Source organism: Tenrec ecaudatus, chromosome 16 (genome assembly GCF_050624435.1).
Source record: "Tenrec ecaudatus isolate mTenEca1 chromosome 16, mTenEca1.hap1, whole genome shotgun sequence".
Classification (NCBI taxonomy): domain Eukaryota; kingdom Metazoa; phylum Chordata; class Mammalia; order Afrosoricida; family Tenrecidae; genus Tenrec; species Tenrec ecaudatus.
The window spans coordinates 20,482,126-20,510,087 of NC_134545.1; the positions used below are offsets into that span (position 1 = coordinate 20,482,126).

Consider the following 27,962-nt stretch of genomic DNA (forward strand, 5'->3'; position numbering starts at 1 on the left):
TCGGAGGGCGGGGGTCAGTGGGCCACCCGAGGTTGCGTAGGGCTGGACCTTTGCCCGCAGGCGGCTCTGCTGGGGGCGCGCGCCAGAGAGCTGGCTGCGTGTGCGCGGCAGCCGCCCCACGGCGCCATTGGGCCGTGCCCACGCCCGTCAGCCTCCCGCGCCCAGTCAGCGGCCAGCCAGCGCGCGTGGCGGGCGGCGGCGCCCGGCGCGTGGTGCCCGGCGGGCGCGCCGCACCCCGCCCGCGGTTGGCCTGGCAACGCGCTGCGCTCGCGGCTCCGCCCCCTCTGGCGGCGCGGGGCGGGCGGGGGAGCGGCTGGCCGTGCGTGAGCGCCGCCCGCGGTCCGGTCACGTCCCCGCGCGGCGCCGCCGCCCGCGTCGTGCGGAACCAGGGCGCGGGCTCGCCGCCGCCGCCGCCGCTCGGAGCAGCTCGGCAGGCTAGGTGCCGGCTCGGAGGTGAGTGCGTGGCCCCCGGGCCCCCAGCCCCCTATTGTGCGCGGGGTGAGCCTGGGGGCGGCGGGTCGGGCAGGTGCGCTGACGTCGTCCGGGGTAGGCGGCTGGGGGTCCCCGGGACATGGGCGCGGTGCGCGGGCACAGCTCCGCAGCCCACTGCTTCCCGGAGCTGAGCATCGGCCATCTGTCCCTGCTCGCTGTCTTTTCCCTTAAAAGGCGGCGGGGGTGGGGTGCGGTGGGGGGCGCTGTGTCCTGCGGAGGGGGGGGTTCTCAGGGGCCCTGCCGTTAGGGCGGTGCCGAGCCTTCTGGGGGGGTTGGCAGCAGGAACCCGCTAGGCCAGCCAGCGCTGATGGGAGGGCGGTGCCAGTGCAGGGTTCCCTGGGGGTCCACGTCTGGGTGTGTGTGTGGGGGTGGTCCCACCTGGTACTGAGGTCCGCCTGACCACTGACCACCGCAACCCTGCCTCAGTGTTGCTCCACCCGCCACCCTGGGCGCTTTCTGGAGCCGGCTGCTGGCCCAATTCGCTCAAACGAGCATTGGCTGAGCCCTTGCTCCCAGGGCTAGGCACTAGATGGGCAAGGGGAGGAGTGGACAGCCCTTTCCCCCCACGACTGACTCACCACGCCTATGGAGACACCGCACAGCCCCAGGGGGCCAACTGGCCAGACGAGGGACCTGGGGAGGTGGCCCCAGCTGAGGGTCAGGCAGGCCTATGGGCAAGGTGACATTTGAGCTAGAACTTGAAGGGCATGGTCTGGCTGGGGGTGGGTGTTGCAGGCAGAGGGGGATGCCTGGGAAAGGCGTGGGGGTCTAGAAGGAGTGGACAGGCTTGCCAAAACCCGAGGTATGGCGGGAAAGAAGGGACGCTGGGAGCCTCCTTCTGGCTCCACCAGTGGACACCTCAGCCTCCTGGTCTGCAGAAGGACCGGAAACATCTGGCAGCTGTGACAGCAGACGGGGCGGGCCAGGCCAGGGCTTCCACGCCTGCCAGAGCTGTGTCTCCAGGTGCCTGATCCTTTATGGTGGTCACTTGCAGCTGGTGGCTGTGTCTCTGGGGCGTGAACATTGGAGAGCAGTCACCATGAAGGCCAAGGGTGTTTCCTGAGAAGACCCCCGCCCCTGACCCCTCCCGGTGGGTTCCACTGAAGCAGGAGGGGGGTGGGGGTTGAGGATCAAAGCCGCCCGCTACCCTCAGCTGCTTGCTGGAGGGCTCCCTTTGAGGGGCTGTCTGACTCATCCCTGCAGCCCTGCCCCCACCGCCTGCCCGCAGAGGCACTAGTCAGGCCTGAGCCTGAGCTGCCGCAGCGATTCCCCTGCCTGCCTGCCCTCATGGGGCGTGTGATCTGTGCCCAGTGTCAGGACGCTCCACTGCTGGCTATGACTTCTGCCTTGTCCGGCCTGCCCTGCTTGGCCCTGCCTGGGTTGGGATGCAGGAGTTTGGATTTACTGCCCCTCTATCCCATCCTCCTGCCTCCTGGGCTGGCTAGGGCCCTTCCAGAAGCTTCTGTTTAGTGAGTGAGCCGGGTGAGGACCACCCCTTGGAGAGAGTGTCACATGGTGATGGGACAGCTGGCCCCGGCACTGACCAAGAGTCCCCGTGAGTGGAACTTGAAGTGGGGGGAGGGACAAAGTACAGAACTTGCAGCCCCCAGGAAGGAGACTGGGAGACAGAGCCCCAGCTGGGGCCTGCAAATGCTGTGCATGGCTGGAAGAGGCTCAAAGGTGAGCAGTGGGTGTAGGCATGGAGGGCCCAGTCGCTGGTACCCACAGAGTAGTGAGGCCCAGGGGAGTGCTAGTCTAACTTTACCAAGCCTGGGACCAGACACTGTCCACCTTGCTGAGCGAGCTGGGCTAGTTCCATTGATAAGAACAGAGTGCGCGCGCGCACACACACACACACACACATAAACACACCACAGTCCCTTTTGGGTCCACAGTGAAAAAGGAGGGCTCTCAGCCAGTTCCCTGTCGGTCCACACCTACATGAGGGATGGCCCAGTGCTTAGCTCTCCCAGTCCATGCCACAGGAAAGGTTTCATATGGGACTGGGAACAGAGGGTGAGTCTCTGTACTTGCCCTGCCCCCTTCTAGTCCACAAAGACGGGAGGGTTTTTTCTTGTGCCCAACCTCTTCCAGGCCATGCCCACAGAAGGGATCTGCCACCCCACTCGACTAGCCCCCCCAGGCCACACCCACAGGAGGGGGAGTCTTGGCACTTGCTCCGCCCCTTTGCAGTCCATGCACACAGAAGGGGTCTCCCACTCACCTAGCCCCACTGAGATGTCCACGGGAGGGGTCTCCCAGAGTGCCCCCCTTCTCTGCTCAGCCTCCTCCCAGTCTGCACAGAGGGCAGTCACTGTCTCCCTGCAGCCCCCCCAATATGTTCATGTGGCAGGGATGCTGCTTGGTCAGAAGGTACCCCCAGTGACACAGTGGGTCCTTGGTGCAGAGCCTCGCATGGCCCCCTCAGCAGAGTTGACCCACACAGGAGCAGGGCCAGCACTGTGCCACCCACCTCAGTTTGTGCCCCCATCAGGAGAGGACAGGCTGAGAGAAAGCGAGGGGGCGCCCAGGACCCCCTCTGTGTACCTAGCAGAAATGGTGGCTGGAAGAGCGGTGGGGGGCAGGGAGGTAGATGCAAAGGCCCATAAGCTGCGGGAGCTGGTTGGTGGGGGGCGCCTAGTGGGGTCATGGCTCGGGCTTGTGAGCTTGGATTACTGGGGCTCAAAGAGGTGTGATCTGTTGGACAGCCTACAAGGTAAGACCGCTCTGGCCCCAGGGACTGGCCAACTGGGGTGAGGATGAAGGGTTGGTGGCAGGGGCCATGAGAAGTAGGGGCCTGGGGCAAGTCACAAGAGGGAAAGAAGTCTGGTGTGAGATCCTAGGAGGTGGGGAGACTAAGGAGGGGGACTAAAGGTGGCAGTGAGACTTCAGGTGAGGCTGGGGGTGTTGGCAGGTGGGCAGCCTGCGTTGCTGTCAGGGGCAAGTGAAGCTGGGCTCAGAGGGGCCCAAGGGGGCAGGGGACAGTGTCCAAATCCGAGGTGGTCGGTGTCGGACAAGCGTGGGTAGATCAGCGAGGCCCTCTGGGTGTGTGCTCTGTAAGCCCTTTCTGGAATATTGAAGGAGCCCTGCTGGTGGCTAACTGCAAGGTCAGGGGTTTAAAACTACCAGCCTCTCCAGGGGAGGAAGGATGAGGCTGTCTGCTCCTGTAGAGAATGAGGCTCCGGAGCCCTGGGGAGCAGTTCTGTTCCATCCTGCGAGGTCGCTGTGTGTCACCATCGACTCGGCGGCGGTGGGTCTGCCTAAATGCTCGTACCAATGGTGAAGACTTTCAAGACAGCCACTGCCGTTGGAACCAGGCACTGGCCAGGTGGCAGTCCATCCCTGAGGGGAACCCCCAGCCACCAACCTAACACAGATCTTTCCCGGGTGGACACACCTCACCCCAAATCTCAGCCTGGGGAATCCAAACCTGAGCCGGGTCTGCCTGTGGTGGGGTGTCCCTCGGACCCATTCAGCCGCCTGCCCCAGCCCGAGGCCCAAAAGCCGCTATCACCTGCTTCTTCGAGTTCACATTTGCGCATCGCTGAGTCCTGAGTGGGCCATTTCTACGTTCCGGTCTAACTCGCTGTCTCTGGAGAATCATCCGGAGAGTGTGAGGAACGAGGCCATGGAGAGCACCGTGCCACGTGCCCCATCCTGGGCCTGCAGGGCCAGGCCTGCTGCATAGTCAGGGGGGTTCTTTCTTTTATGGGGGGGGGTGCGGGGTGGCAGGGACAGACTGGGAACCCTGGCCCGGGAAGTAGGAGGTGGAGGAAGTCGGGCCATTGAGCAGAGAGTGACTAGACAGAACATTCGAGAAACCAGATATGAGTGTTGGTGGGGAGGGCGACTTCCCTCTGTGTGGCTCCCTCCCCGGGCCCTCTTGGCTGAACCAGGAGGTGCCCCAGGCATGCTGGAAGCCAGCCTGGCAGTGATGTGGGGAGGGGGATGGCCACAAGAAGCCCTCCTCGTTCTTCTCAGCCAGCCCCTTCCTCTCTGGCTGTGCAGCGTGGGAAGGGCCGCCCTGGGCGCCCAGGCCTCCTGAAGGAGGGAGGGGGGTGATCACTGTGTTCTTTCACGCCTGGACTACATCCCTTGAGGGTCCAGAGCAGCCTCCGGAACAGAGATAGATGATACTTCCAGTTCCAGGCCTCTGGGGCCCTGGTGGAGCAGCGGGCTACCCACTGAGCTGCCCACCACGAGCTCACCAGAGGCTCCGAGGGAGCACTGAGGCGGAGTGCTCCTGTGGGCCAGCCCTAGTGGCATAGTGGTGTGGTTGCGATCCATCAGATCAGCTGCGGGGAACCACCAGCCACTGCACCAGAGAAAAAGGAGGCCAGCAAATCAGGTAAAAAGTGACTGTCTCAGAGACCCACGGGGCAGTTCTACCCTGTCCTACAGGGCCACAATGAGTCGGCGTGGACTGGATGGCAGTGGGTTTGGTTTGGGTTTGGGTCTGCTCCTGGAGTGATTTAAAAGTCTCAGAAACCCACCGCGGCAGTTCTACTCGGTCAGATCGGTTTGCTATGAGTCAGCACCGTACCATAGCAGTGGGTTTGCGTTTTGGGGAGGGGCCTCCATCTGCAGCACTCAGCAGCCCCCCTTCCCCTCCCCTCTCCTTCTGCTTCTTGTTTTTCCCCGGGGTACTAACTGCTGTATCTCCTCCTGCCAACTGTGTGCCCTTGTCTTCTGCCATCCATGGCTGCTTCCAGGTCTGTGGAGCCGGCCCAGAGCAGCTCCCTCCTGTCGCAAGCAGCAGGGCCTCAGGAAAGAGCTGTGGAAGGCTCTCTTCTCAGGGATGCTCTGTTGCCTGCTTCCTTGGGGCCGTTGGTCTCCTGGAAGCTCCCTCTTTGAGCACTTTATTCCTCACCTTAGTCCTCCAGCAGGAGCAGTGGGTTAGGCTGTAAATCACAAGGTCAGCAGTTCAAACCCACCTGCTCCTCTGAGGGATCAAGATGAGGCTGTCTGCTCCTAGAAATAGTGACAGCTTCGGAACCCGCCTGGGGGAGTTCTACTCTCTCTGAGTCAGAATCCACTGGATGGCAGTGAGCTTTGGGGTTTCCAGCCACCTGATCCAAGCTGTGGTATTTTTAGTCACCTCATATGCATGTGGACGTTGGACAGTGAGTAAGGAAGACAGAAGGACCAATGCCTTTGAATTGTGGTGCTGGTGGGAAATATGCACAATATCGTGGGGAGGCAGAACCAGCAGATCTATCTCAGAGGAAGTACAGCTAGCATGCTCCTGAGAAGTGATGATGGCCAGACGATCTCATGTGCTCTGGATGTGTTGCCATGAGACACCAGTCCTGGGAACACAGGTGCTTGGTAAAGTTGAGGGGCAGCGATAACAAGACCCTGAATAAGATGGATTGACACAGGCTGCAAGGATGGGGTCAGCATATCACTTGTGAGGATGGTGCAGGACCAGGCTGTTTCATTCGGTTGCACGTGGGGACGTTATGAGTTAGAAACCAGGTAGCACCTAACAACGCCACCATTGGAGTAGTCCCAGGGTGGTGCAGCTTGGCTGCTCCCCAGAAGGTTGGAAATTTAAGTCTATCCAGAGGTACCTCGGAAGAAAGGCCTGGTGGTCTGCTGCCAAAAGTCAGCCATTGAAAACCCTGAGAGTACAGTTCTCCTTTGAGACACATGGAAGCACAGTGGTCAGTATTTGGTTGGTTGATTGATTAATTGGCTGGTTGGTTGATTAGTTGGCTGGCTGGACAGTATTTGGTTGACTGGTTGTTTAGTTGGTTGGAGAGTATTTGGTTGACAGATTAGTTGGCTGGCTGGCTGGCTGGACAGTATTTGGTTGGTTGGTCGGTTGGTAGGCTGGACAGTATTTGGTTGATTGATTAATTGGCAGCAGTTTGGTTGACTGGTTGGTTGACTAGTTGGCTGGCTGGACAGTATTTGGTTGGCTGGTTGGTTGGTTAGACAGTATTTGGTTGGTTGGCTGGACAGTATTTGGTTGATTGATTGGCTGGCTGGACAGTATTTCTTTGGTTGGTTGGTTGGTTGGTTGGTTGGTTGGTTGGTTGGTTGGACAGTATTTGGTTGGTTGGCTGGAGAATATTTGGTTGACAGGTTAGTTGGTTGGCTGGCTGGCTGGACAGTATTTGGTTGGTCATTCGGTTGTCTGGACAGTATTTGGTTGGTTGGTCGGTTGGTTGGCTGGACCGTATTTGGTTGGTCAGTTGGTTGGCTGGACAGTATTTGGTTGGCTGACTGGACAGTATTCAAATGGTTGGTTTTGCTTGTTTCTGCTCAACTAGCTGCCCCCTAAGGTCAGTGCTTTGGGGGCCCAAGGACAGAGCCCTCAGCCTTGACCTCTAAAGGTGACCCCAGCGAGTCATACTCTCTCTGGGCTCTGTTTCCTCACCCTTTCATTGGAGGAACTACAGCCAGGATGCTCTTTAGAAGCACGAATAGAAAGACTTGGTCTCATGTACTTTGGACATATCAGGAGAGACCAGTCCCTGGAGAAGGGCATCCTGCTTGGTAAAGTGGAGGGCAGTGAAGGAGAGGAAGGCCCTCGACAAGACGGAGTGCACAGGGGCTGCACCGATGGACTCAGGCATAACAGAGACTGCGGCGAGGACGGCGCAGGACCGGGCGCTGTTTCTCTCTGTTGGGTGTAGGAGTCCTCACTCTGCGCCAGAGCCTGCTGGACTGCCCGGCATCAACCGGGATGGTCCAGAGTGTGTGGGGACCGCCCCTGGTGGGGGCTGCTTGAAGCAGGCTATGAGAAGAGCCTGAGGAAAGCATGCCACTATTGATTAGTGCCATCTGTAGTGGGAAGGGTCAGGATTTGGATGTTTGCCAGCCACGGGCCACTCCCCACGTCCTGCCTTCACCCTGGCCTGGAACTCTTGCCACATCCTCATTGGTGACACCGGCCTGCCCCTCTGAAGCACTGCCCCATGGGAGGTACACTGGTCAGTGCTGCCCCCCCCCCCACCGGCGTACCTCCGGCTAGGCTGACAGTCTCAGCCTGTACATTTGACAAATGAATGAATGAACCCACAGCAGAGGGGGAGACTCATGGGCATGGCATTCTGTACCCACAACGTGCCCCATGGCCCTGCCAGACTTGGCGTGGGGCAGCCTTCTACCCTCCTTGGACACCTGCAGCCCCGCCTGGTTCCACGGGAGGGACTTGCATCCAGAGCCGGGATGGCGGTGGAAATGTGAGAGAGGGTAGAGTGGAGGGACCCACCTCCCTGTCCAGCCTGCTTGGCCCTGCTGCCCCAATGTGTCTGACCAGCTTGGGGCCCCACCCGCCATCCCTGCCAGGGCCTGTAGCCCTGTGGTCCTTCAGCCAGTCCTCAACCACTCTGTCACCTCTGGTGTGCTGTGCAAACAGTTCTCGGTGGAATGCTGAGACGAAAATAATTAGAATGTTGTCTCCATTATCCAATTTCTGATTAATCAAACTCTCTTTGTCCTCGGCCCAAATCTATTCATTTCCCTGAAATGCTGGGCCAGCGCCAAGCTTCGATTTCCTGTGACCGCTCCATGCCTGCCTGTGCATATCCCCAGCCGGCCTGGCCCCAAGCGGGGTGGGTGCAGGCGCACTGCCCCCCACATCACCAAGTCCCTGGGCCTTCCTCACTCTGGAGGTCACGAGAGCTGCACCTGTGGCCTGCCATGGGGCAGGAGAAGGCTGGGTCTGGGGATGGTGTGACCAGTGCCGGTCCCCAGCAGAGGACAGGGCAGCCCCAGGTCTTTGGAAATGTCTTGGAAGACTGGGTTTGGGGGTGGGGGAGGGGCTGGCAAGGACCAGGCTTATAAGGGGATGGGTTGGGGGTGTGATGCTGCAGTTTGGTCTATTGCCCAATGTCTGCCAACGACTCCCTGACCCAGGGCCATGGTTCCCAAGTCCCCAGAGTGCCCTGCCCATTCCCACAGGTGGTGGGATAGCTTGGATGGCGGCCATACCCAGGGCTCATGAGGGACCAGACCAAGGCATGCTTCTGCCCAGCTCACACCTGGTCCCTGCCCAGCCTGTACACGGCCCTCAGTCAATACATCTTCTTGAAGACCCCACCCCAATGCTTGGTGCTGAGGTGCCTGGGATATACCCCTCCCAGGGGTGCCTCCGAGCCTGCTCTCTGGCCATCTTCATTTTTCTCAGGGTGGGGCAGTGTGCAAGGCAGGAGGGCCCGCAGGGAGGAGCCCTGACCAGGGAGGGACAGCAGGGGTTCTGGGCTGCCACATACAGAGTCAGGGCAGGATCGACAGTGAATAGATCAGAGGCTGCTGGCTACCCCAAGGCCACCTTTGTTTCCACGGGGGTGGGGTGGGGGCTCTGGTTGTGTTGCCTCCTTGCCACCTGAGGCCAGGCCAGCTCCCTGCTTGTCTCCTGCCTTCCCTTTAGCAGAAAGTCCCGGAACCCAGAGAGCGTAGCCTCCCCGGAGGGCAGCCAGGCAAACATCTCCTCCCAGACTCACGCACGTCCCTGGTCAGGGACCCTCTGTAGGGCACATGGTGACCTGTGTGCAGACATCCCCAAGAGGCCCTTGCTGATGACCCCAAGCCCAAGCCCACTGCCACTTGGTCTCTCTCCAACCTCACAGGGACCCTAGAAGGCAGAAGAGAACTGGTTCTGGGACAGCTGTCTTTAGCAGACCAGACAGCCTCATCGCCCTCCTGCCAAGCCTGGTCTCGAGCTGCTGGCCTTCCGGTTAGCAGCCCAGTGCGTAACCTAGTGTGCCATCAGGGCTCCCGGACAAAGGCTGCGGTTGTTAGGCATGTTGAGGTGGTTCTGATTCACAGTGACAAGAGAACAAAGCACTGCCCTTTCCTGGCCCCTCCTCACAGCTGTTCTTGTCTGAGCCCGTGGTTGCAGCCGTGGTGCCCATCCATCTCCTGGAGGGTCTTCTCAATTCTGCTGCCCCTCTACTGTACCAAGCATGATGTCCTCCTCCGGGGACTGGTCTCTCCTGACAGCATGTCCAAAGGCTAGCCCCCGGTACCGAGTATTCCTTAAACGGCTTCATTCAGAGTAGCATGCATGAGACCTTGCGGGCCGACGTGGAAACACTTTGATTAGATAACAAACAGCACTGCCATCCAATTGGTTCTGACTCATAGTGGCCCTTCAGGGACAGGGAAGAACTGGCCCTGTGGGTTTCTAAGACAAAGTCTTTGTGAGAGTAGAAAGCCTCATCCTTCTCCCCAAACCCACTGTCATCAAGTTGACTCTGGCTCATAGTGACCCGATATAGGATATCCAAGACTGTCAATCTTTATGGGAACAGACAACCTCCTCTCTCTCCGGCCAAGCGGCTGGTGGGTTTGAACCGCCAACCTTGCAGTTAGCAGCCAAATGCTTAACCCACCACACCACCAGGGCCCCTTGGTACAGATGCCTGACTCACTGCCACTGAGTCAATTCTGAATAATAGGGACCTCACAGGGCAAAGTGGAACTGCTCCCTAGGGTTTCAGAGGCTGTCAGCCTTGATGGGAGCATGGTGCCTCATCCAGCTCCCACGAAGCAGCTGGTGGGTTTGAACCTGCGACCTTGAGGCCAGCAGCCCACCAGCCTCCCTCATGGCCTCGGCATGAAGGACTAATGATGACACACAAAGCCTGACGCTGACAGTGACTCTGCCTGTTGGCCCCACCATTACCACGTCAGTAGTTAGTCTGGTCACTGGGGGCTCTGGGGGCCACTAGGGGCTAACCCCTGACTGCCAAATGAAGGGTTGGAGGTTTCAGGTCCCCCCAAAGGCACCCCAGATAAACAGGCCTGGCTGTCTACTTCAGAATTAGGAGCCCAGGTGGCACAGTCATTACAAGCTGGGCTGCTAACCGCAAGGTCAGCAGTTCTTAAACCACCAGCTTCCCAGAGGGAGAAAGAAGAGGCTTTCTACTCCGGTAAAGAGTTATAGTCTCGGAAAACCACAAGGGCCTGCCCTTTCGGGTCGCTAATGACTTGATGGCTGCAAGTTGGGTTTTGGTTTTCCGTTCCCTGAGGCCTAGGGGAATCTGGGTACCATACTCCACAATACAGCAAGCTACCTTTGGGTTGGGGGGGGGGGTTCCTGAGGAATGGGGGTCATACCCATCAATGGGCTTCTAGGAAGTGTGGGTTTTTCTATCAGTTTCAGAAAACCAGCCCCTGGAAACTGCTGAGTAATAGATTTCCTATGGCACGTGGGAAGGTTGTGACCAGAGAGCCATAGCAGGGAAGAAAGGGGGCTTCCAGGACCCTGCAGAGACCCACCAGGCCTGGAAACCCCTTCCCCAGGACCAGGGGTGGGCAGGCCCTGGTGCACAGACCTCCACTGAGTGTCCAGCGTCAGGGAAGGATCCGGACCGAGAGGCAGGGTGTGGCCTCCAAGGTTCTTCCCTGGGGGGTTCGCGATGCAGTGAGAGGGGGTGGGAGGCGAGGGAGTTGGTGCCGCTGGCTGGGCAGAGAGGGTGCCTGTAGCACGGCGTGGTTTGGCCACACTGCATTTGGGGGCTTGTGGGTGAGTTAGCCTGCAGCTTGGAATAGGTGTGTAAGAAGGGCAGGTGGGGAGGCTGGGGTAGGAGTGTCTGGGGAGGCCCTGGGGCTGGGGAGGTGGGCACAGGCAGAGAGTGTCCCCGGGCACACCGGACAGGGTCAGGCCAGCATTCCGGGGCATCATGGGCTCTGACAGGGCGTGGCCCCGCCCTCACTGGCCCTAGGAAGGTGCCACCAGGTGGGGCAGGCCCAGGGCATGCTCCAGGAACCCCTGAGCGCTGAGCAAATATTTTGTGCTGTGGCTGCATCCGTCCATCCATCTGCTCTGTGCAGCTTTCAGGAGCACCCGCGGGGTGGGGGGGGGCAGGGAGTGGAGTCACCCAGCCACACCCCCTGTGGGGGGAGGATCTGGTGGGGCGGAAGGAGTATGAGGAGCGGGTAGCCCCAGCCATCCGGTCCCATCTGGGTGGGGGTAGGTGCTCCCTGTGGCACCCTGCATGCGCTCGTGATGCCTTGTCTAGACTTGAGGCTGTGGGCCCCCTGAAGCCGTGGGGCAGACCTCCCCAGAGCGAGGTCCACCCCACCCCCTTCCGTGCCCATTGTCACTGGCACCGCAACAAGCAGGCTTTTATCTCCTCGGGAAGATGTGGCTTTTAGTCCAAAAATAAGTCCCCGGTGCTATCGAGAGCCTCCCTCGGCCAGCCCTTCCTGGAGCCCACGCCGGCCCGGCAAGGCCTCGGGCGAGGAGTCACCTCACACTCTCACACGGCCGCTGCCGGCAGAGGGCCATCCACTCAGGCTGGGCTCCCGGTGTCTGCATCTGTGGGGCACGGGCACCAAGGGGACATGCGTCAGGGGGCACAGACTCTGGGTGGGACGTGGACGCTGGGGGGAGGGGAAGACATGGAACAGGGACATGGATGCTGTGGAGGGGACATGGAGCAGGGACATGGATGCTGTGGAGGGGACATGGAACGGGGCAGGGCGGTGGGCATATAGTGAAGGATGTAAATATGACTGGGTTGCCATGCAGGGTGGGCACCGACACCACACCACTCCTCAGGCCAGAGGCCACCTCTGCCTCAGAAGTAACCGGCGCCCCCTCCCAGCCCAGGCCCACCTGCCTGCCTCCCATGGGCAGTGCCCCTCAGGCTTCCTCTGAAGGAGGCCAGCAGCCCAATTTCCTCCCAAGCCAAGGAGCGGGCCGGGGTCCTGCGAGGCACTGACCCTCTGTCACGTGCTGCACGTGGCCCCCGGGCTCTCTGAGCCTGCCCTTCCCTGGCCTCCCGGGCCATACCTGCATCAGGGGAGAGAGCGGCTGAGTGTGGGGGAAGGCTCCCCATTGGAGGGGAGAGTCCGTCTGAGGACAGGCAGGCACTGGATATTACTCTCTCAGATGCTCAGCTGGGGGCCCTGAGCACACACCCCATGGTGGCATACTTGACACGCCAGTGCCTGTGTGCAGCGAGGCACCCAAAGGTGGATACAGCCCTGCGGTCAGAGGCGGCCAAGTCCTTGCCTGCTAACCCCCTGCCCCCTACAAGGAAGCCTGCTTCCTGTGTAACAGAAGCACCCCTGACCCCTGAACTGTCTCAGGCCAGCCATCTGGGAGCCCCCGTCGGTCAGGGGAGCAGTGAGAGGTGGGCAGTGAGATCAGTAATGGGTTAGAGTAGGCCCTGGCTGGCCCACCAGCTCAGGACACAGAGGGAGCAGGCCTGGCCAGGCTGCTGGGCTCACACTGGACCAGTGGACACTCAGCCTCGGTCTCCGAAATGGGGGAGGGCAGTCAGCTGGGCCATGTTGGGGGTGCCTGATGCAGAAGTGGGAGGCAGTCAGCTCAAGGACACAGGCAGGGGATCCTGACACTGAGGGGGGGGGCCTCACAGAGGCCAAGGGTGGGGCCACAGCAAAGGGAAGGTGGGCACACCGTGATATCGAGGGCCGAGAGCGGGACCCTGGCTGGGTTGGCTCACCAGCAGAAGTGCACATGCACCCCAACCTCTCAGACCCAGAGACAGTTTACAGGGCCATGGGGAGCAGCTTTCACTCCCATCCCCACACCAGATTGCTGCCAAGGGCATGGAAGGCAGGCTGGGTCCCTGGGCCTGGGGGAAGATAGGCCAGGGCACCCCCTCGGGCAGGCAGGGCTGGGTGTGTCACTCACTGCCCGCAGCCCAGTCCTGTAACCTCTGAGTGACAGGGGAGCCTCCTGCCACGTGGGCATGGACAGGGGCCTCAGGGAGCACGCAGCTCTCTGCCTTTGGCTGCCCGTCGCCAGCCCCGCCCCCCGTTGTCTGATTACTGTGTGGGTCTCTCCCTTCTTTGGGGTGGGTCTGCAGCCCCCTCCCCCCCAACGCCCCAGGGCTTAGGGCCCCTCCAGAATTGAGCCTTTCTCTCTGGACATAGGGACTTGGGCAGTCCTGTAGAAGAAACACTGTCTTTCACTTCCCACCCAGGGGATCCTGCTCAGAGACACCTGGTGACCTTGGCTGTCTGTCACTCCTGTGAGGAGTGTCCAGCAGAGGCGTGGCTATGGAGCACAGGAACCAAGGGTCACACACTGGCCCCCCCTCAGCACAGAAGCCCATGTCTACAGGCCAGAGGGAGGAGCAGCCTGTCCCTACCAGATCCCCACCCAGTTCTCCACCAGCCAGGGCTTCCCCAGCACCTGACCCCAGAGGGGCATTGTCCCCCACCACTTCCCCTCACTTTCTGGCTCCAGCCACACCCCCACCAGGGCCTCTGTCCTTCAGTTCCTGAGGTGGTCACCTCCTGCCTGCCTGCCAGCCTGCCCCTCGCCCACACTACAGCCTTCCATCATGGTTTCCTGTGGGTCTGACCCCGGCCCTCCTCTGAGTCAGTGCGGGACAGGGCCTGGTCTGCGCGTTCAGTGAGTAACTATGGGACGCAAGAAGGCCGCTCCCACAGCTCCTGCAGCCTGTCACCACCACCAGCCCCCCTCACCGCACATCTCCACACAAATCTGCCCATGCGCACCACACACACCTGCACACGTACAACCACAGACATACTTCATGCACACACGCAGTTGCACTCACCTGTACATATACTACAGACAAACTGTGTGCACTCACACACCTGGCACACGTGCACTTGCACACACAGCTGCACCTGTACAACCACAGACACACCCATCTGCTGCAGAAGTATCAATGCGCATGTACAATCATACACTCTGCACACATAGAAGCACCCAGCTGTTCATGTGCAGCCATACGCACTTATGTGGTGGGCATGTGGAGATGCACAAGCACAGTTGCACACACACACATACGTGCAAATACATCGATCTACAAGTGTGGAACAGCATGTACAAAGACCTGTAGAGACAAACACACTCATCTGCACAGGTATGTATCAACCCCATGGGCACATTCATACAGAACATAGGAGGATCTGCCTGCACATGTGCCTGTACGTATACATGCATCACCTACACAGACACACACACATGTCCACAGACCAGTGTGCACAGCCCTGTGATCAGACATGTACAGGAGCTGTGTGTACAGCTGCAGACCACAGCACTGTACCGTCCCAGGTGCCCCGCCCCATGTGTGGCTTTCACGGGGCCAAAGCTTCCTGGGCCCCCCTGCACAGCCTCCAGGTCAGCACCACCCACCTGCCTCCTGGGCTCTTCTCATGGCCCAAAGCAGCATACAAAAGCAATGGCCATCACGGCCATTTCTGTGGCTAGTTCAGTACCGTCACACCACCCATCGTGCTGGGCAGGTGTCGCCGCCACCCCTCTCCACACTGTCCTGTCCTTAACAGACTCTCAGTGCACCTTAGCCACGGCACCCGCCCCCTGGGGACCCCTCTACGTCGTCTGCCTCTTCTGCTTGTCCACGGGGGCCTGGGCAGAGGGGTGCAACTCACACACGGGGCATGACTCTCAGTCCTTCACGTCTCCGTCCTCCTGTCCTCTGTGTCTCCCTCTTCTGTGTCCAGCCCCCACCCCCATGGCCCACCGCATTTGCTTGGGGCCCACTATCCCTTGTCTCTGTATTTTATTGATGCTGTTGCTATTCATTCCAGTCGGGCCCCGCAGTGCCATCCTGGGGACCTGGGAGCGGGCTCTGGACCTGGGAGCAATGTGGCAAAGAGGGTAGCTGTTTGCAGAGTTGCCCCTGGAATGGGAGAGTCCTTGGAGCCCGTGGGACAAGGTGGCAGCCAAGTGTTGTGGCTCTCAGTGAAGGCACTCCCCAGGGCTCCTGGCTGCCTGCTGGGTGACTGCCTAACGCCTGAGGGTCCCTTGAGCCTCTGTGGGCCCTGTAGAGCAAGGCTCCTGCCTGGTGGGCTCTGTAAAGGAGGAGCCAGTGTGCCCCCACCTCCTGCCCGTCCCTGCTATCCCTGTTTGTCTACCAGGGAGACTTGAGGACTAGGGCGTCCGGGTCCGGGCTGACGGCCAGCTGTACCCACTGCTGCTGCCCAGCGTGCAGAGCGGACATGTGGCTGCCAACCTGTCTCCGGGCTCGGGCTGCGCTCCATGCCCCAGGCGGAGGCACTGGGGGACATTGCCGACAGGCCATCACCCTTGGTTGCAGGCTGGCACATGGGTAGCAGTAGGCACTCACACCATACCTCAGGGTGACCTCAGGGATGCTGGCCACAGGGTAGCCTGGGGAAGCAGGGGCACTAGGGTCCTGGGGGCCATGGGGGACAGAATCTCAGGGAATGTGGAGAGGAGCCGCCTTAGAGGGGTGGCATGGGGTGAGGTCTCCAAGATAGGGTTTCCAAGGAATAGGGTCTCTGGGGGTGGCTGCTGTCTCCTGGCTTGGGACTGGCAGAGAGGCAGAGTGAGGTGCCAAGTGTGCCTCCAGTGGGATTGGGTGCCCTGGGCTGTAAGACATGCCACCGAGGAGCTGAGAGTGGGCACTGGCCTTAGGTGGCCGCCTTTATCTCTGGATTGCCTGCTTGCCTAGAGCCAAGCAGTTGGGGTCTGCAGGGACAGCAGAGCCTGGGAAGGAAGGTGGGAGGTGTGGGTCCCCCAGGGACCACCAGTTGAGCCTGAGCTGCAGAGTCCCTGGGAAGAGCAGCTATACCTGGGCAGCAAGTGGCCCCAGATGTGGGCACAGCAGCTTCTTGATAGCCTGGGCAAGGGCAGGAGCAACCATGCCAAGCTAACCCCTGAGTTTCCATCAGCCCCAGGCCCAGCCCCAGCCACCCCTCTGTCCAGACAGTGCACCTGTGCAGGCCCTGACCCTCATGCTTGGGCTCCAGCCACTCCCAGCGCCCCAACTCTGGGCTTTGGGCAGTGCACAGAGTGTGGAAAGCTTTGTGCCCCCGGCCCTGCTGATGCACTGAGGACAGGGAAAGCAGGCCCACTACCTCACAGGACACAGGCCACTGCACCGCAGATGTCTCCCTGCCTAGCTTGCTCCACAGCAGGGAGGGGCGAGGACAGAGGTCCTTCCTAAGGGTAGCTACGCTTAGGAAAATGGGGTACAGCTGGTGTGGGGCCATGGTGGCCCCGGGGTTGCGTTTCCTTCTCTCTGAGTGCTCTAGGGGCTGTGCTGGCTGGGGCCTTGGGCCACCCCCTGCCCCTGCCCACCTGGCTTCCCACACACCGGCTGCCAGGGTGATCACGGCCATGTGCCCCACTGAGCAGGTCATCCTTCCCTGCGCCTTCTCACACCGTCTCCTTCCGCGTTTGGCAGGTGGCGGACCGGATGCTCGTCTTGGTGCGGGAGCAGCCCCAGGGGCCGGCGCCCCCAGCCTCGCCCAGCAGCACCCCTGCAGCACCCAGCAGCGGACCTGCGTGGACAGCCTCTGTCAGCGGCCCGGGGCTCTGGGCATGACCGCAGCCACGGGGCCCACCATGCCCGCTGGAGCCGAGGCGCAGGGGCTGCAGGGCGGCCTGGTCGGGCGCCCCCGTCGGCATTGAGCACCCTCCCCTGCCACACATACACACACACACAAAGTACCACTCTCCCCTGGTGGTACTCCCCCCTGCCCCAACGCCCCTCCTGCCATCCCGCCGCTGCGGGACCATGGGATGCCGGCAAAGCTCGGAGGAAAAGGAGGCGGCCCGGCGGTCCCGGCGGATTGACCGCCACCTGCGCTCCGAGAGCCAAAGGCAGCGGCGCGAGATCAAGCTGCTGCTGTTGGGCACCAGCAACTCGGGCAAGAGCACCATCGTGAAGCAGATGAAGATCATCCACAGCGGCGGCTTCAACCTGGACGCCTGCCAGGAGTACCGGCCGCTCATCATCTACAACGCCATCGACTCGCTGACGCGCATCATCCGCGCCCTGGCCGCCCTGCGCATGGACTTCCACAACCCCGACCGCGCCTACGACGCCGTGCAGCTGTTCGCGCTGACCGGCCCGGCCGAGAGCAAGGGCGAGATCACGCCCGAGCTGCTGGGCGTCATGCGGCGGCTGTGGGCAGACCCGGGTGCGCAGGCCTGCTACGGCCGCTCCAGCGAGTACCACCTGGAGGACAACGCCGCCTACTACCTGAACGACCTGGAGCGCATCGCCGCGCCCGACTACATCCCCACCGTGGAGGACATCCTGCGCTCCCGGGACATGACCACGGGCATCGTGGAGAACAAGTTCACCTTCAAGGAGCTCACTTTCAAGATGGTGGACGTGGGCGGCCAGCGCTCGGAGCGCAAAAAGTGGATCCACTGCTTCGAAGGCGTCACCGCCATCATCTTCTGCGTCGAGCTCAGTGGCTATGACCTCAAACTCTACGAAGACAACCAGACGGTAAGCCAGACGGTAAGCCGGTACCCAAGCAGGCTCCCAACTGGGAGTCCAGTCCCCGCCAAGCGATCACCTTGACCTCAGCCCGCCTAGACCTGCAGGGTACACACAGGTTCTTGGGGTCTGGGGTGTTGGAGAGAGCATCTCTACGTGGGAGTGAGCTCAAAAGAGGGATTCTGGGTCAGAAGGGTGACCATTGGGGTGACGCAGGTGATGTTGGTGCCTCTACCAGGGATTGGAAGGGGGTGGGGTGGGGATGGGGAGACGAACCCTAGCTAGTCTGGGACTAGAAGGTCACCTGGCCTTGGCCCACTGTCTGCACTGGACCATGAACTTCTGGGACAGAGATAGAAGTCAGAACTGTTGATAGGATTCCAGGAGCGTCTGGCTGTGGCCTGTTGGGGCTGGCGGCTGGGGCTAGGTGAGGGGGCAGGGTGGGTATTGGGGGCCTGTGAGAGTCCCATTTTCACCAGGGTTAAGCCTCAGCGCTGGGGAGGGGTACCCCTTGAGGGAAGGTAGGAGGCTGAGTGCTGTCGGGGGCAGGGGGCCGTGGTGGAGGCCAGCCCCTCCGGCCTCCCCCGCAGGCAGTGTGGAGCCAGGCTGGGCCAGTCTTGCTGTGGGGTCACTCTGGATTGTCCCCTCGGGTCCCTGGAGAAGAGGTCGCTCAGGTTGGGGAGGGCAGGCCCCTCCTAGCTCTGCATACCGCCCCCACGACTGGTTGTGTGTCCCAGGGGTGCTCTCATCCTTCCCCGCAGTCTGGGTGTGGCTGCGCTGTGAAGACCGTACTGGGCAGCGCTTTGCCAGGGCTCTTCCCACAGGGGCCAGGCTGGCCCTGTTCCCTTGGGGCCCTGGCCTGTCCCTTGCTCCCTGAGTCTGTCGACAAGGAGGCAGTCTGGAGCCCCAGGGACGGGTACAGCCCAACCACTGCTGCTGCCTCCCAGGGAGGTGGTCTGATCCAGTGGGTGCTGGTGGCCACATGGCCACCCTGCTCCCGGCCCTCATTGGCCATGCCCAGGTACCTGCAGGCCCTCAACTACCGGGCTCTGTGAAAGTGATATCTGGGACGGGCAGGAGGGTGGTACAGGGTCACAGTGAGGCCCAGCGCCTATGTGGGCAGGGGTGTCCTTAGGCTTGGCAGTTCTGGGCAAATCAGAGGGAGGGGCTGCACCCCCCAGCACCCTGCTCTCTGCAGGCCCAAGGAGACGGCTGTTCACCAGAAAAGGAAATTCTCTGGGAAACTCAGCGAGGCCGGGAATCCGTGGATTCCAGATGGTTGTGACCTTTCATGCTTTGCCAGCAAAGTCTCGGGTAAAAGACAACACCTTCCCAGTCCCTGCCGCCCCAGCCCCGCCCCTAGCCCCCTGCGTGCCTATGTCCTCCCAACCCCCCACCCCTCTCCTGGGAAAGCACCAGCCCAGGGAGGCAGCCCTGGATGGGGCTGGGGGCTGGGGGCTGGGCCTAGATGCCCACTGGGGAAAGCTTGGGGATGGGAAGGGCGGTTGCCTGTGGACGGAGCTTCCCCCAGCCCAACTCAGCAGCGGTGTCTGCATCGGCGGCGTCTGCGTCAGCGCGTTGCCAAGGAGAGCACCAGGCTCCAGGCCTGCAGCTCTGAGCACGCCACGGGGGGCGCGCTGGGGGGAGGGCAGGCTCTGGATGCGAGCCTTGGAGCCATGTGAGGGACAGATGCATGGAAGGTCTTCCCCGGCCCCACAGTCCCCACCATGGGTGACTGCAAGGCCCACAGGGACAGCGACAGGGACAGTGGTGACCCTGCATGCCATCTGGCCTTTGGCTTCCCCGGGGGTCTGTCCCAGGATGGTTCCAGCAGGCCACCTGAGTCAGGCCTCCTTGAGGCTGGGCCCCAAGCCCTCTCAACAGGCATGTGGGCCACCCCGACAGGGTTGTTCTGAGCCCCCAGAGGACTGAGGGAAAGAACCATGAGCTGCCACTCGGCCTGCCCAGGTGGGGTGCCTGTATCCACTGATCCTCTGCCAGAGCCCTCGCTGGGGTGGCGTGATGTGAGGAGGGGCTCAGCTTGCTGGCACTGTCAGCTGCCTCAAGGCAGAGGGTGATCATCCAAAGGGACTATTGGAAGGCCTGCCCTAACACTCCAATGTGCCCTCACCTGGACACCAAACACACAGGGCACCCGTGAGCTACAGGGCTGGGAGAATGGTCACACACAGCAGTCATGGCTTTGATGCCACAGACGCCAGTAGCGGTGTCTGCTGGTGTCCCAGGGCTGTCCGCCCCTTGCTTGCTTCCAGGGCCCACTGTGGCCACTTGGGGGGCCTCCAGGGGGGGTGGCCTGGGCTCCACCTGGTGCCCTTCCTCTGATCCCAGTCAGAACATGTGTTCGAGGTCTCCAGGGACAGAGGTAGTGCCTCCTGGAGCCAGGCTCTGCAGCCAGCCCTGCCATGGCCCCCAGGCCAGCCCCAGGGCCCCCCATCCTAGGTAGCAGGTGCTGGAGGCCAGGGGCCGCACGCAGCCCATGTCTGGAACAGTGCAGTGGGACGGGGTGGTGGTGGGGATGGAGAGGTGCCCACCGTGGGGAAAGCCCCGATGGAGTTACAGGTTCTTGAAAGGAGCCAACAGTTCCTCGACTCGCCAGGCATGGGGCAGCCCAGACTGACTCCTCTGCCTGTGCCGATGGCCGTGCAGTTTCTCACCCGCCTCCCTGCGGTGGCTCCTAGTTGTGCTGCTTCGGTGCCACTGTGTCTGCTCCGATGCATGGTGTCCTGGTATCCCACAGAGCTGAGCGTGGCTGGTCCCAGCCTGCCACCCACACAGTTGCCGGCCTGTGAGCTGCTGCCCCCTTGGTTCATCTCTCCAGCCACTGGTCTCTGAAGTCAGCATGGCCCAGTCCTACCGCCCTTGCTTCTCAGGAGCATTCGTTGACTTTCTTCTCGCGCTGGTTTGTCTCAGCTCTGTGGTCGATGCCTTCGCTCCAGTTTGTCAGTCCTCCGTGTTCCTTCATGGCTTGGTGTTCGTTTCGGACACACGATGATCCTTGCCCACCGTCACGGGCTTGTTCAACGTTGGTGTCTGCTTGGCCTGGGTCTCAGGGAATTTGGCAAGCTGTGCGACATGGCATCACAGGCCCCTGGTGGCATCGTGGGCTAACCACGAGGTCAGCAGTTCGAAGCCACAGCCTGTCTGTGGGAGAAAGACGTGGGGGGGCTTTGCAGACTTGAAAACCCCAAACCCCACAGGGGCAGTTCTGCCCAGTCCTGTAGGGTTGCTTGCTGTCAGTTGGCATTGAAGAGAGGGCAGTAAGTTTTTTGGGGGGTGGGTGGGTAGGAGGGTTTTGTTTGGGGTGACGTGTTGGTAGTTCCAGTTCATGATTACACCACGGACGCAAGCAGGCACTCCCTGTGCCCAATCAGTTACGGGACATTTGCTAGTTCGCCACTGTGAGCCCTGAGCCTTGGCCGAGGGGCCTGAGGGGCTGGGCTCACTGAGTGGTGAACCACCACGCCTCCTGCCACCTGGCCCCACGTTTGTCCCTGGAGGGCAGCAAGCCACGAACTCGCTCTGCCCTTCCCTGCAGGCTCCGTCTGAGAAGCAACACTCACGGTACGACTGCTGTGTGCAGGGGCGCACCATCCGTTCACCTCTGCTGGCCAGGAGGGCGGGCCAGTGGGCTGCCCCACCCTGCCGGGCCAGCCTACTCAGGCCTGACCCTGCAGGACCCTGTTGAGTCCACAACCACGCACAGCCAGCGGGGCTGCTGATCCTGACCCTGAGGAGGTGGAAGGCCCTCTGCCCCAAAGTTCAGCTGGTAGGAGAGTGAGGGCTTGTCGGGAGTAGGAGCTTGGGGGGCTGTAGGGTGCTCTGTGTGGAGCTGGGGGACACAGGGACACCATGGGGGCTGTCTGTGCCGGGGGGGTCACATGTCAGGTGGGGTGCGTGGTGCACAGGATGCAGGGGACGTGGGAAGTGCCAGGGCACACAGACAGCCTGTGTGTCAGGGATGCCTGCCGTGAGCGGGCAGACTGAGGGTGGGGTTTTAGGGGATGCCGACTCAAGGTGCCCTACGGGGCAGGGTAGAACTGTGGGTTTCTGAGACTGATTCTTTTCCGGGGTGGAAAGCCCTGCCTTCCTCTCATGGTTTCAAACCTAGTGGTGAGCAACCCCCATGTGTAACCACTGTGCCAGCAGGGCTCCTCGGGAGCTGGAGCTGGGGCCTGTGGACATGTAACCTGTCACGCTGGACCACGGTGCTTCCCCGCCCCCTGCAAGTGTGGCCATCAGGTGCCCCAGCCCCACAGCGGCCCGGGGTTGGTGGGACCACTTTTTCCCAAGCGCATTCCCTCTGCCCTTGTGTACACAGCCCAGCAGCGGGCTCTAAGTCACAGATTAGGATTGTTTCAGGGGATTTGTGTAATCTGAGACCCAGAGAACAATCTCCCCGTTATGGAGAGCGGACTGCGGGCGGGGTGAGGGCCCTGGAGGCTTTGCTGCTGGGAGGGGGGAGCGGGGGGAACATTCACCCGAGCCATCCCACGACTGGCTGGGACAGCACCAAGGACAGGCTTAGGACAGTGTTGGGGTGGAGGAGGGGAGCGGGCCTGTAGGCACCAGAGTCTGCCTAACAGGGCGGGAATGCAGTAGTCACCGGGCAGTCCCCCCAGGGTGGGGTTCCCTGCGGCCATGGGTTTATGCAGGGATGGAAGGCCTGTCAGGAAGGGGAACCCCTCGGCTCTTGGGGGCCCCAATGACATGCAACACGGTGAGTGGTGACACAGCCCTTAGCATCAGCCTGAGGCCAAACCAGGTCCAAGTCCTGCACCCTTTGCTGGCCAGCAGCGACCCCAACAGCTCAGGGGAGGTCTTAGCTCAAGAGACCTATAGCCATCCAGCCACATGACCCCCCTCCTAGTCCCACACAGCCTCCCTCCCAGTCCCACAAGCCATAAGGCCTCAAGAGGGGCAGTGACAGGTGGGACGATACAGTTGGGGTCTGGCTCAGGGTCCCCTGGCAGCAGGAAAGCAGGTGGCGCTCAGGACAAGAGGACGGTCTTGCCTGGCCAGGTCTCCTCAGAGGAACAGGGCTTTGACATGCAGATCATCCAGACAGGGGACCCTGTCTGGGTCAGTGCCAGGTGTGAGACATGGACCTGTTTGTCCTCTATCAAATCCCTGCCTCTCGGAAACTCCCGCCAGCACCTCCAGGACAGGAGGACATCGAGCCAGTGTCCCCACAGGCAGTGTCCCCACAGTGTCCCCTGTCACGGATGCAGCGTGTCTCCCAGCGTCCAGGAGGGAGGCCAGGTCCTGTCGGGGTGGACAAGGAGCAGCCTCTCATTGCCAATAGCTCTTGAAGGATGGGCGTGTGGCCTTCCAGAGGCACCCTGGTGGCTTGCTGGTGGGCAGGTGTGGCAGGACCCAGAGGCCAGGGTGAGTTTCAGATGGGTGCTCTCTGTGGGGGTATGAGCAAGGAGTCTCACTGTCCCACCCAGCCTGTGTCTCTTCCAGCCGCTTGTGAGTTTCTGCCGCCCTGGCAGGGGCAACCTGGGGGGTGAGGAGGAGGTGGGTCTAGAGCCAGGTCTGCACAACTCTCCCACAAGGTGGGCAGATCAGGGCCAGGACTGTTCTCATCCCCCCCCCCCCCCGCCACAGGTGACCAAGTCTGGGGCGCCTACAGCCCACCAGGTGAGGCCTCCACCTGGGGCATCCATGATCCCATCACAGTGGCCCCAGTCCTCCCAGAGGAGGAGTGGACTCAGCATGCACCCACCGAGCCGACGCCTTATGACATGTGTTGAGGGCCTGTGAGGCCACACAAGTCCCAGCCCAGGGCTGGGCACAGGGGACAGCAGGAACTGGGTGCATCCCCGCTCTCCCAGGCACCAGAGACAGGCAAAGACAGGGCAACAGGCTGGCTGGGCACCTTGGCGGCCACATGCATGCATTTGCCCACGCTCTGAGGTCAAAGCTGGTTCCCAATCTGCCAGGGAACAAAGCCCCTCCTCCTGAAGTCGCCCCACCCCCCACCCTGAAGAGGATCCCACTGCCCCTGCCCAGGACATAAAGTGCTTAAGGTTCTCCAGCTTCTGCCAGGACACCCCCGGGAGAACCAGGGACCAGCAGAAGGGTGGGTACAGTCGGGGGACGTTCCTCCTGGGCTGGCCCCACAGCGCCTGCAGGAAGTGGCTCCCCTGGAGCCGCAGTGGGTCCAGCTGTGGGGGCCGCGGTGGCACAGGGCACAGCCTGTTATCTTGTTCAAACAGCCTTCGCTGTTTGAAATGGCAGCCCGAGAGCACAGTTAACACTGGACACGGGGCGGGGCTGGGGTCACCTCAGAACGGCCCCTGCCAATCCCCATCTGTTGCTGTGGGGTCGTCAACACCGGAGCTGCCACAGGCTGGGTTGGAGGCATAAGATGATGGAGCTGTGGCCAGGTGCGTCCCATGTGTGCAGGGACGGGCTGGGGCCAGCAGCGAGGGTGACCAGACCTCTGTACACAGAGCCTGGGCTGGCCCATGGTATGTACAGCCCCAGGAAGATCAGCCCCCACCTTGAACAGAACCAGATGGCCTGGACGCTCACTGCTCCACCAGAGCGCCCCTGTGTGAGGCCGCCTGCCATACCGGGCCAGCCCCTGCCCTGCCTTTGCACATGGCAGCTCCGCCCCCTGGGATTGGGGGGCGGGGCAGCATTTAACAGATCAACCAAGCCAAAAACTCACTGCCATCCAGTCAATGCTGACGCATAGGGAGAGGGTAAAACTGCCCCTGTGGGATTCCGAGACGGTAGCTTTTTACAGGAGGAGAGAGGTGGGGAAAATACAAGAGAGTCCCCACGAGCTTTTTGAAGGCCCCTCAGACTGCGTCTGCGATGATTTTTGATCTGGTGGCAGTACACACAACACTGCACTTCTGGCTTCACACACACAGAAGTCAGAAGGCACCAGTTCCTCGCTGGTCTGCTGTAGTCATTCCCCCCGCGTGAGAACCAGTGGAAAGACCATGGCTTGGGCCAAGTGAGCCTTAGACATCCGGACGGCACCTTCGCTACTTTCAGCACATTGTTGCTGTTAGTTGCCGACAGGTCAGTCCCGACCCATAGCGACCCTGTGCACAAGAGAACGAAACACCGCCCGGTCCCACGCCCTCCTCACGACCATCCCCATGCTGGCTCCCATGGCCGCAGCCGCGGTGTCGGTCTGTCCCGTGGAGGGCCTTCCTCTCTGTCGCTGCCCCTCCACTTTAACCAAGCCCCAAGTCCTCCTCCCGGGGCCGGTCTTTCCTGACGACACGTCCAAAGTGCCTGAGACAAAGTCTGGCCATCCGTGCCTCTGAGGAGCGCTCTGGCCGTACTTCTTCCAAGGCGGATCTGTTTGCCCAGTGAGCCTGCCCTGGCACGTTTTGCAGCAGGTGTGCCCAGGGCCCTGGCACTGGTGTCTGGACTGCCGCCTCCGTGGTCAAAGAAATCGAAATTGCCGTCTGCTCCGGTTCCTTCACCGCTTATGGTGATGTCGCTTATTGGCCAAGTTGTGAGGATGTCTGGTCTCTTTGCCACTCGGAATAAAAAGCATATGCAAACTTAAGGCCCTAGGAGTTGCTGCAGGGGGTGAAGCATTGGGCTGCTAACCCACCCCAAGGTCAGCAGTTCAAATCCACCGGCTGCTCCTCAGAAGAAAGATGGGACTGCCTGCTCCCGGGAAAATTGGGGACTTCGGAAACCCTGTAGGATTCCTGAGAAGGAACAAGGGTAAAGAAAGGCTGGGTCCCAAATTATGGACTTGGGGCCATGCCCTCTGGGTGGGAGTGGGCACTGCTGCCTGGTAAGCTGCATGTTGTCCTTGATGTCCGTGTGTGACTGGCGCCCTGACTCGGTCGGCCCCCACCCCCACCCTGCTCTGGCAGTGGAATCATGTGGTCCCGACCTGGGCTGAGAGCCCTGTAAGCAGGAGCAGATGCACCCATGGGGGGGTGGGTGAGCAGTGCCTGGGCACAGCAGCCACCCCTCCCAGGCTGGTGGCTGCAGACAGAGGGGCCCGGACAGGACAAGAGGAAAACAGGGACAAACCCACCAGGCTGCACCCACCCACGGGAACCTTCCTGGTGGGACTTGAGCTGCCAAATGGTGTTGGTCTGGGTGGGCGTCAAGTCCTGGAGGGTGGGGGACTGTGCACTGCCAGGTGTGACCACAGCCTGAGGACCCCAGGAGTGTGATCGGCAATGGCCAGGCCTTGGAGGGGAGGGATGCAGGGCTCAGCAGCAGCCCGAGAGAGAGGTGACTAGCTCACCACCACTACCACCCCCCCCCCAGCCTCCACCAGCACAAACAGCTTGGGGGCAGGGAGGGGTGTCCAGTCAGTCCAGGGCTCCTGAGCCTGCGGGACATGGGGCAGGGATCTCTGTGTCATGTGGGCATCAGCCCGGGTGGGTCCCTCCTGCATGAGTGACGTGGCCTCTCCCCACAGAGCCGGATGGCTGAGAGCCTGCGCCTCTTCGACTCCATCTGCAACAACAACTGGTTCACCAGCACGTCGCTCATCCTCTTCCTCAACAAGAAGGACTTGCTGGCGGAGAAGATCCGCCGCATCCCGCTCACCGTCTGCTTCCCCGAGTACCGAGGGCAGAACACCTACGAGGAGGCGGCCGTCTACATCCAGCGGCAGTTCGAGGACCTGAACCGCAACAAGGAGACCAAGGAGATCTACTCCCACTTCACCTGCGCCACCGACACCAGCAACATCCAGTTCGTGTTCGACGCCGTGACCGACGTCATCATCCAGAACAACCTCAAGTACATCGGGCTCTGCTGAGGGCTGCCGCCTGCCGGACCCAGGCCCCGGCCACCCTCCTGGACCCACCGCGGGAGGGATGCCGGCTAGGGAGACACGCACACGCGCACACACGCACACTTTGGAGATGTTCCCCGCTGTGGCCAGCTCATCCTGGGCTGGCCAGCATCCAGACTACTGACGACAAGCTGCTGGCTCCAGCCTACATTCCAGACTGGTATCTCGCAGCTGACCGGGAGTGAGGCCCAGGAGCAAGGGTCCTTTGCCTTCTTGGCGAGCCACATACACACACACACACACCCACACATGTGTGCACCACCCCACCTCGCTCAGGGCCCACGGCCTCCAGAGCCAGGGTTTTTGGCCGGCCCCAGCCCGCACTCCGCTCCTTGTGCACACCTTCACGATATGCAGCAAAAACCAACACGACAAAAAAATGGGACCGATTCTTCCAACCCAGGCCGACGGGGGGTGGGTGGGGAGGGGCCCAGCTCTTCTACTTGTCTGACGTTTTATAAGCGAAACCTGGTTTCTCTTCTCAGAGGTTCCCCCCCCCCCTTTTTTTTGGTTCTGTTCTGTTCTTCTGGGCCAAATTTCGCAGTGTTTCGCAGAAAAGGAAAAAAAAAAAAACGAAAAAAAAAACAACCCCAAAACAAAACATACTCAAAGGCAAATTTCCAATGCAGTTGAATATTCTTTTTTAAATGTAGATTTTATGAACCTTTTTTTTTTTTTCTCCTGGTGGTCCTTTTTGTGTCTGGCTTGCTGATTGTCCAAGTTGTTCTTCCGATGACCCTGTCCCTCTGCTCTGGCGCCCGGGTGGATGTGACCTGTGGGGCCCGCTGGGGCCGCGGGGACACACTGAACAGACCCAGGTCCCCGAGGAGCCTCCAGGCTAGCTCGGGTGGGTTCCTACTCCATTTTTATTTAAGAAAATCCCTGTGATGTATTTAAGAAGGCCCTGTGCCAGGGAACACATGGACAGTGAGAAAACGCCTTGGTATTTAAAGTGTCCGTGACCCGTGGCTCTGTCACGTGGAGGGTGGGCTGAGGGGGGCACCCTGCCCACAGGCCTGCACCTGGTGCAGCCAGGACTCCTGTGACGGCACAGTCAGCTTTGTTGCCTGAAGGAGGCCTTATGCCTCGGGGCCGGCCCTCACTCTGCCCACCAAGGGCCCTGTAAGTTAGCACCCCTTGGGGTGAGTCCCCAAGCCTGTCCTCTCACCCCTTTCGTCCAGTGCCCGGGCATGCAAAGTTGCTGAGCAGAGCCCCGGCCCTGGTGCACAGGTGGCAGGGGGGCTACCAGGGTGGTGTGCAAGTCGCCGCGATTGTCAATTTCAGAAAAATAAAACGCGTGAATGGAACCCAGCCCGTCCTGGTGTGCTGTATGCCCACATCCCGACCAGCGCACCCGAGATGCCAAATAGGGGTGATACCGTGTGGGGGCAACACCATCAAGGCTAAGCAGCCTGGCCAGAGGGGAGAGACGGAGCTGTGGGGAGGCCTGTCAGGCAGGTGCATCT

The 27,962-nt window shown here is 61.1% G+C and overlaps 2 protein-coding genes across 3 annotated transcripts in view; one reads left to right on the forward strand and one right to left on the reverse strand.

The window, feature by feature from the left end:
* Positions 1-27,962, reverse strand: part of RSPH14 (radial spoke head 14 homolog) — a 50,337-nt gene that overhangs the window by 7,308 nt on the left and 15,067 nt on the right. The gene's annotated exons all lie outside the window — the stretch shown is intronic.
* On the forward strand, positions 322-27,798 carry GNAZ (G protein subunit alpha z). 2 transcript variants are annotated; one of them, XM_075534234.1, is made up of 3 exons: positions 322-453; positions 16,632-17,699; positions 26,116-27,798. In XM_075534234.1, exons 2-3 carry the CDS (start codon positions 16,965-16,967, stop codon positions 26,458-26,460), a joined length of 1,080 nt encoding a protein of 359 aa, XP_075390349.1. In that variant the 5' UTR covers positions 322-453; positions 16,632-16,964; the 3' UTR covers positions 26,461-27,798. The 2 variants fall into 2 exon arrangements, with proteins under 2 accessions (XP_075390349.1, XP_075390350.1); XM_075534235.1 differs by having other exon boundaries at positions 16,632-17,687.

Excerpts from the sequence above, each read along its gene's own strand:
- GNAZ (XM_075534234.1), top strand. The coding sequence starts at position 16,965 with ATGGGATGCCGGCAAAGCTCGGAGGAAAAGGAGGCGGCCCGGCGGTCC. Across the intron at positions 17,700-26,115 it reads ACCAGACGGTAAGCCAGACG|AGCCGGATGGCTGAGAGCCT; the intron begins GTAAGCCGGTAC and ends CTCTCCCCACAG.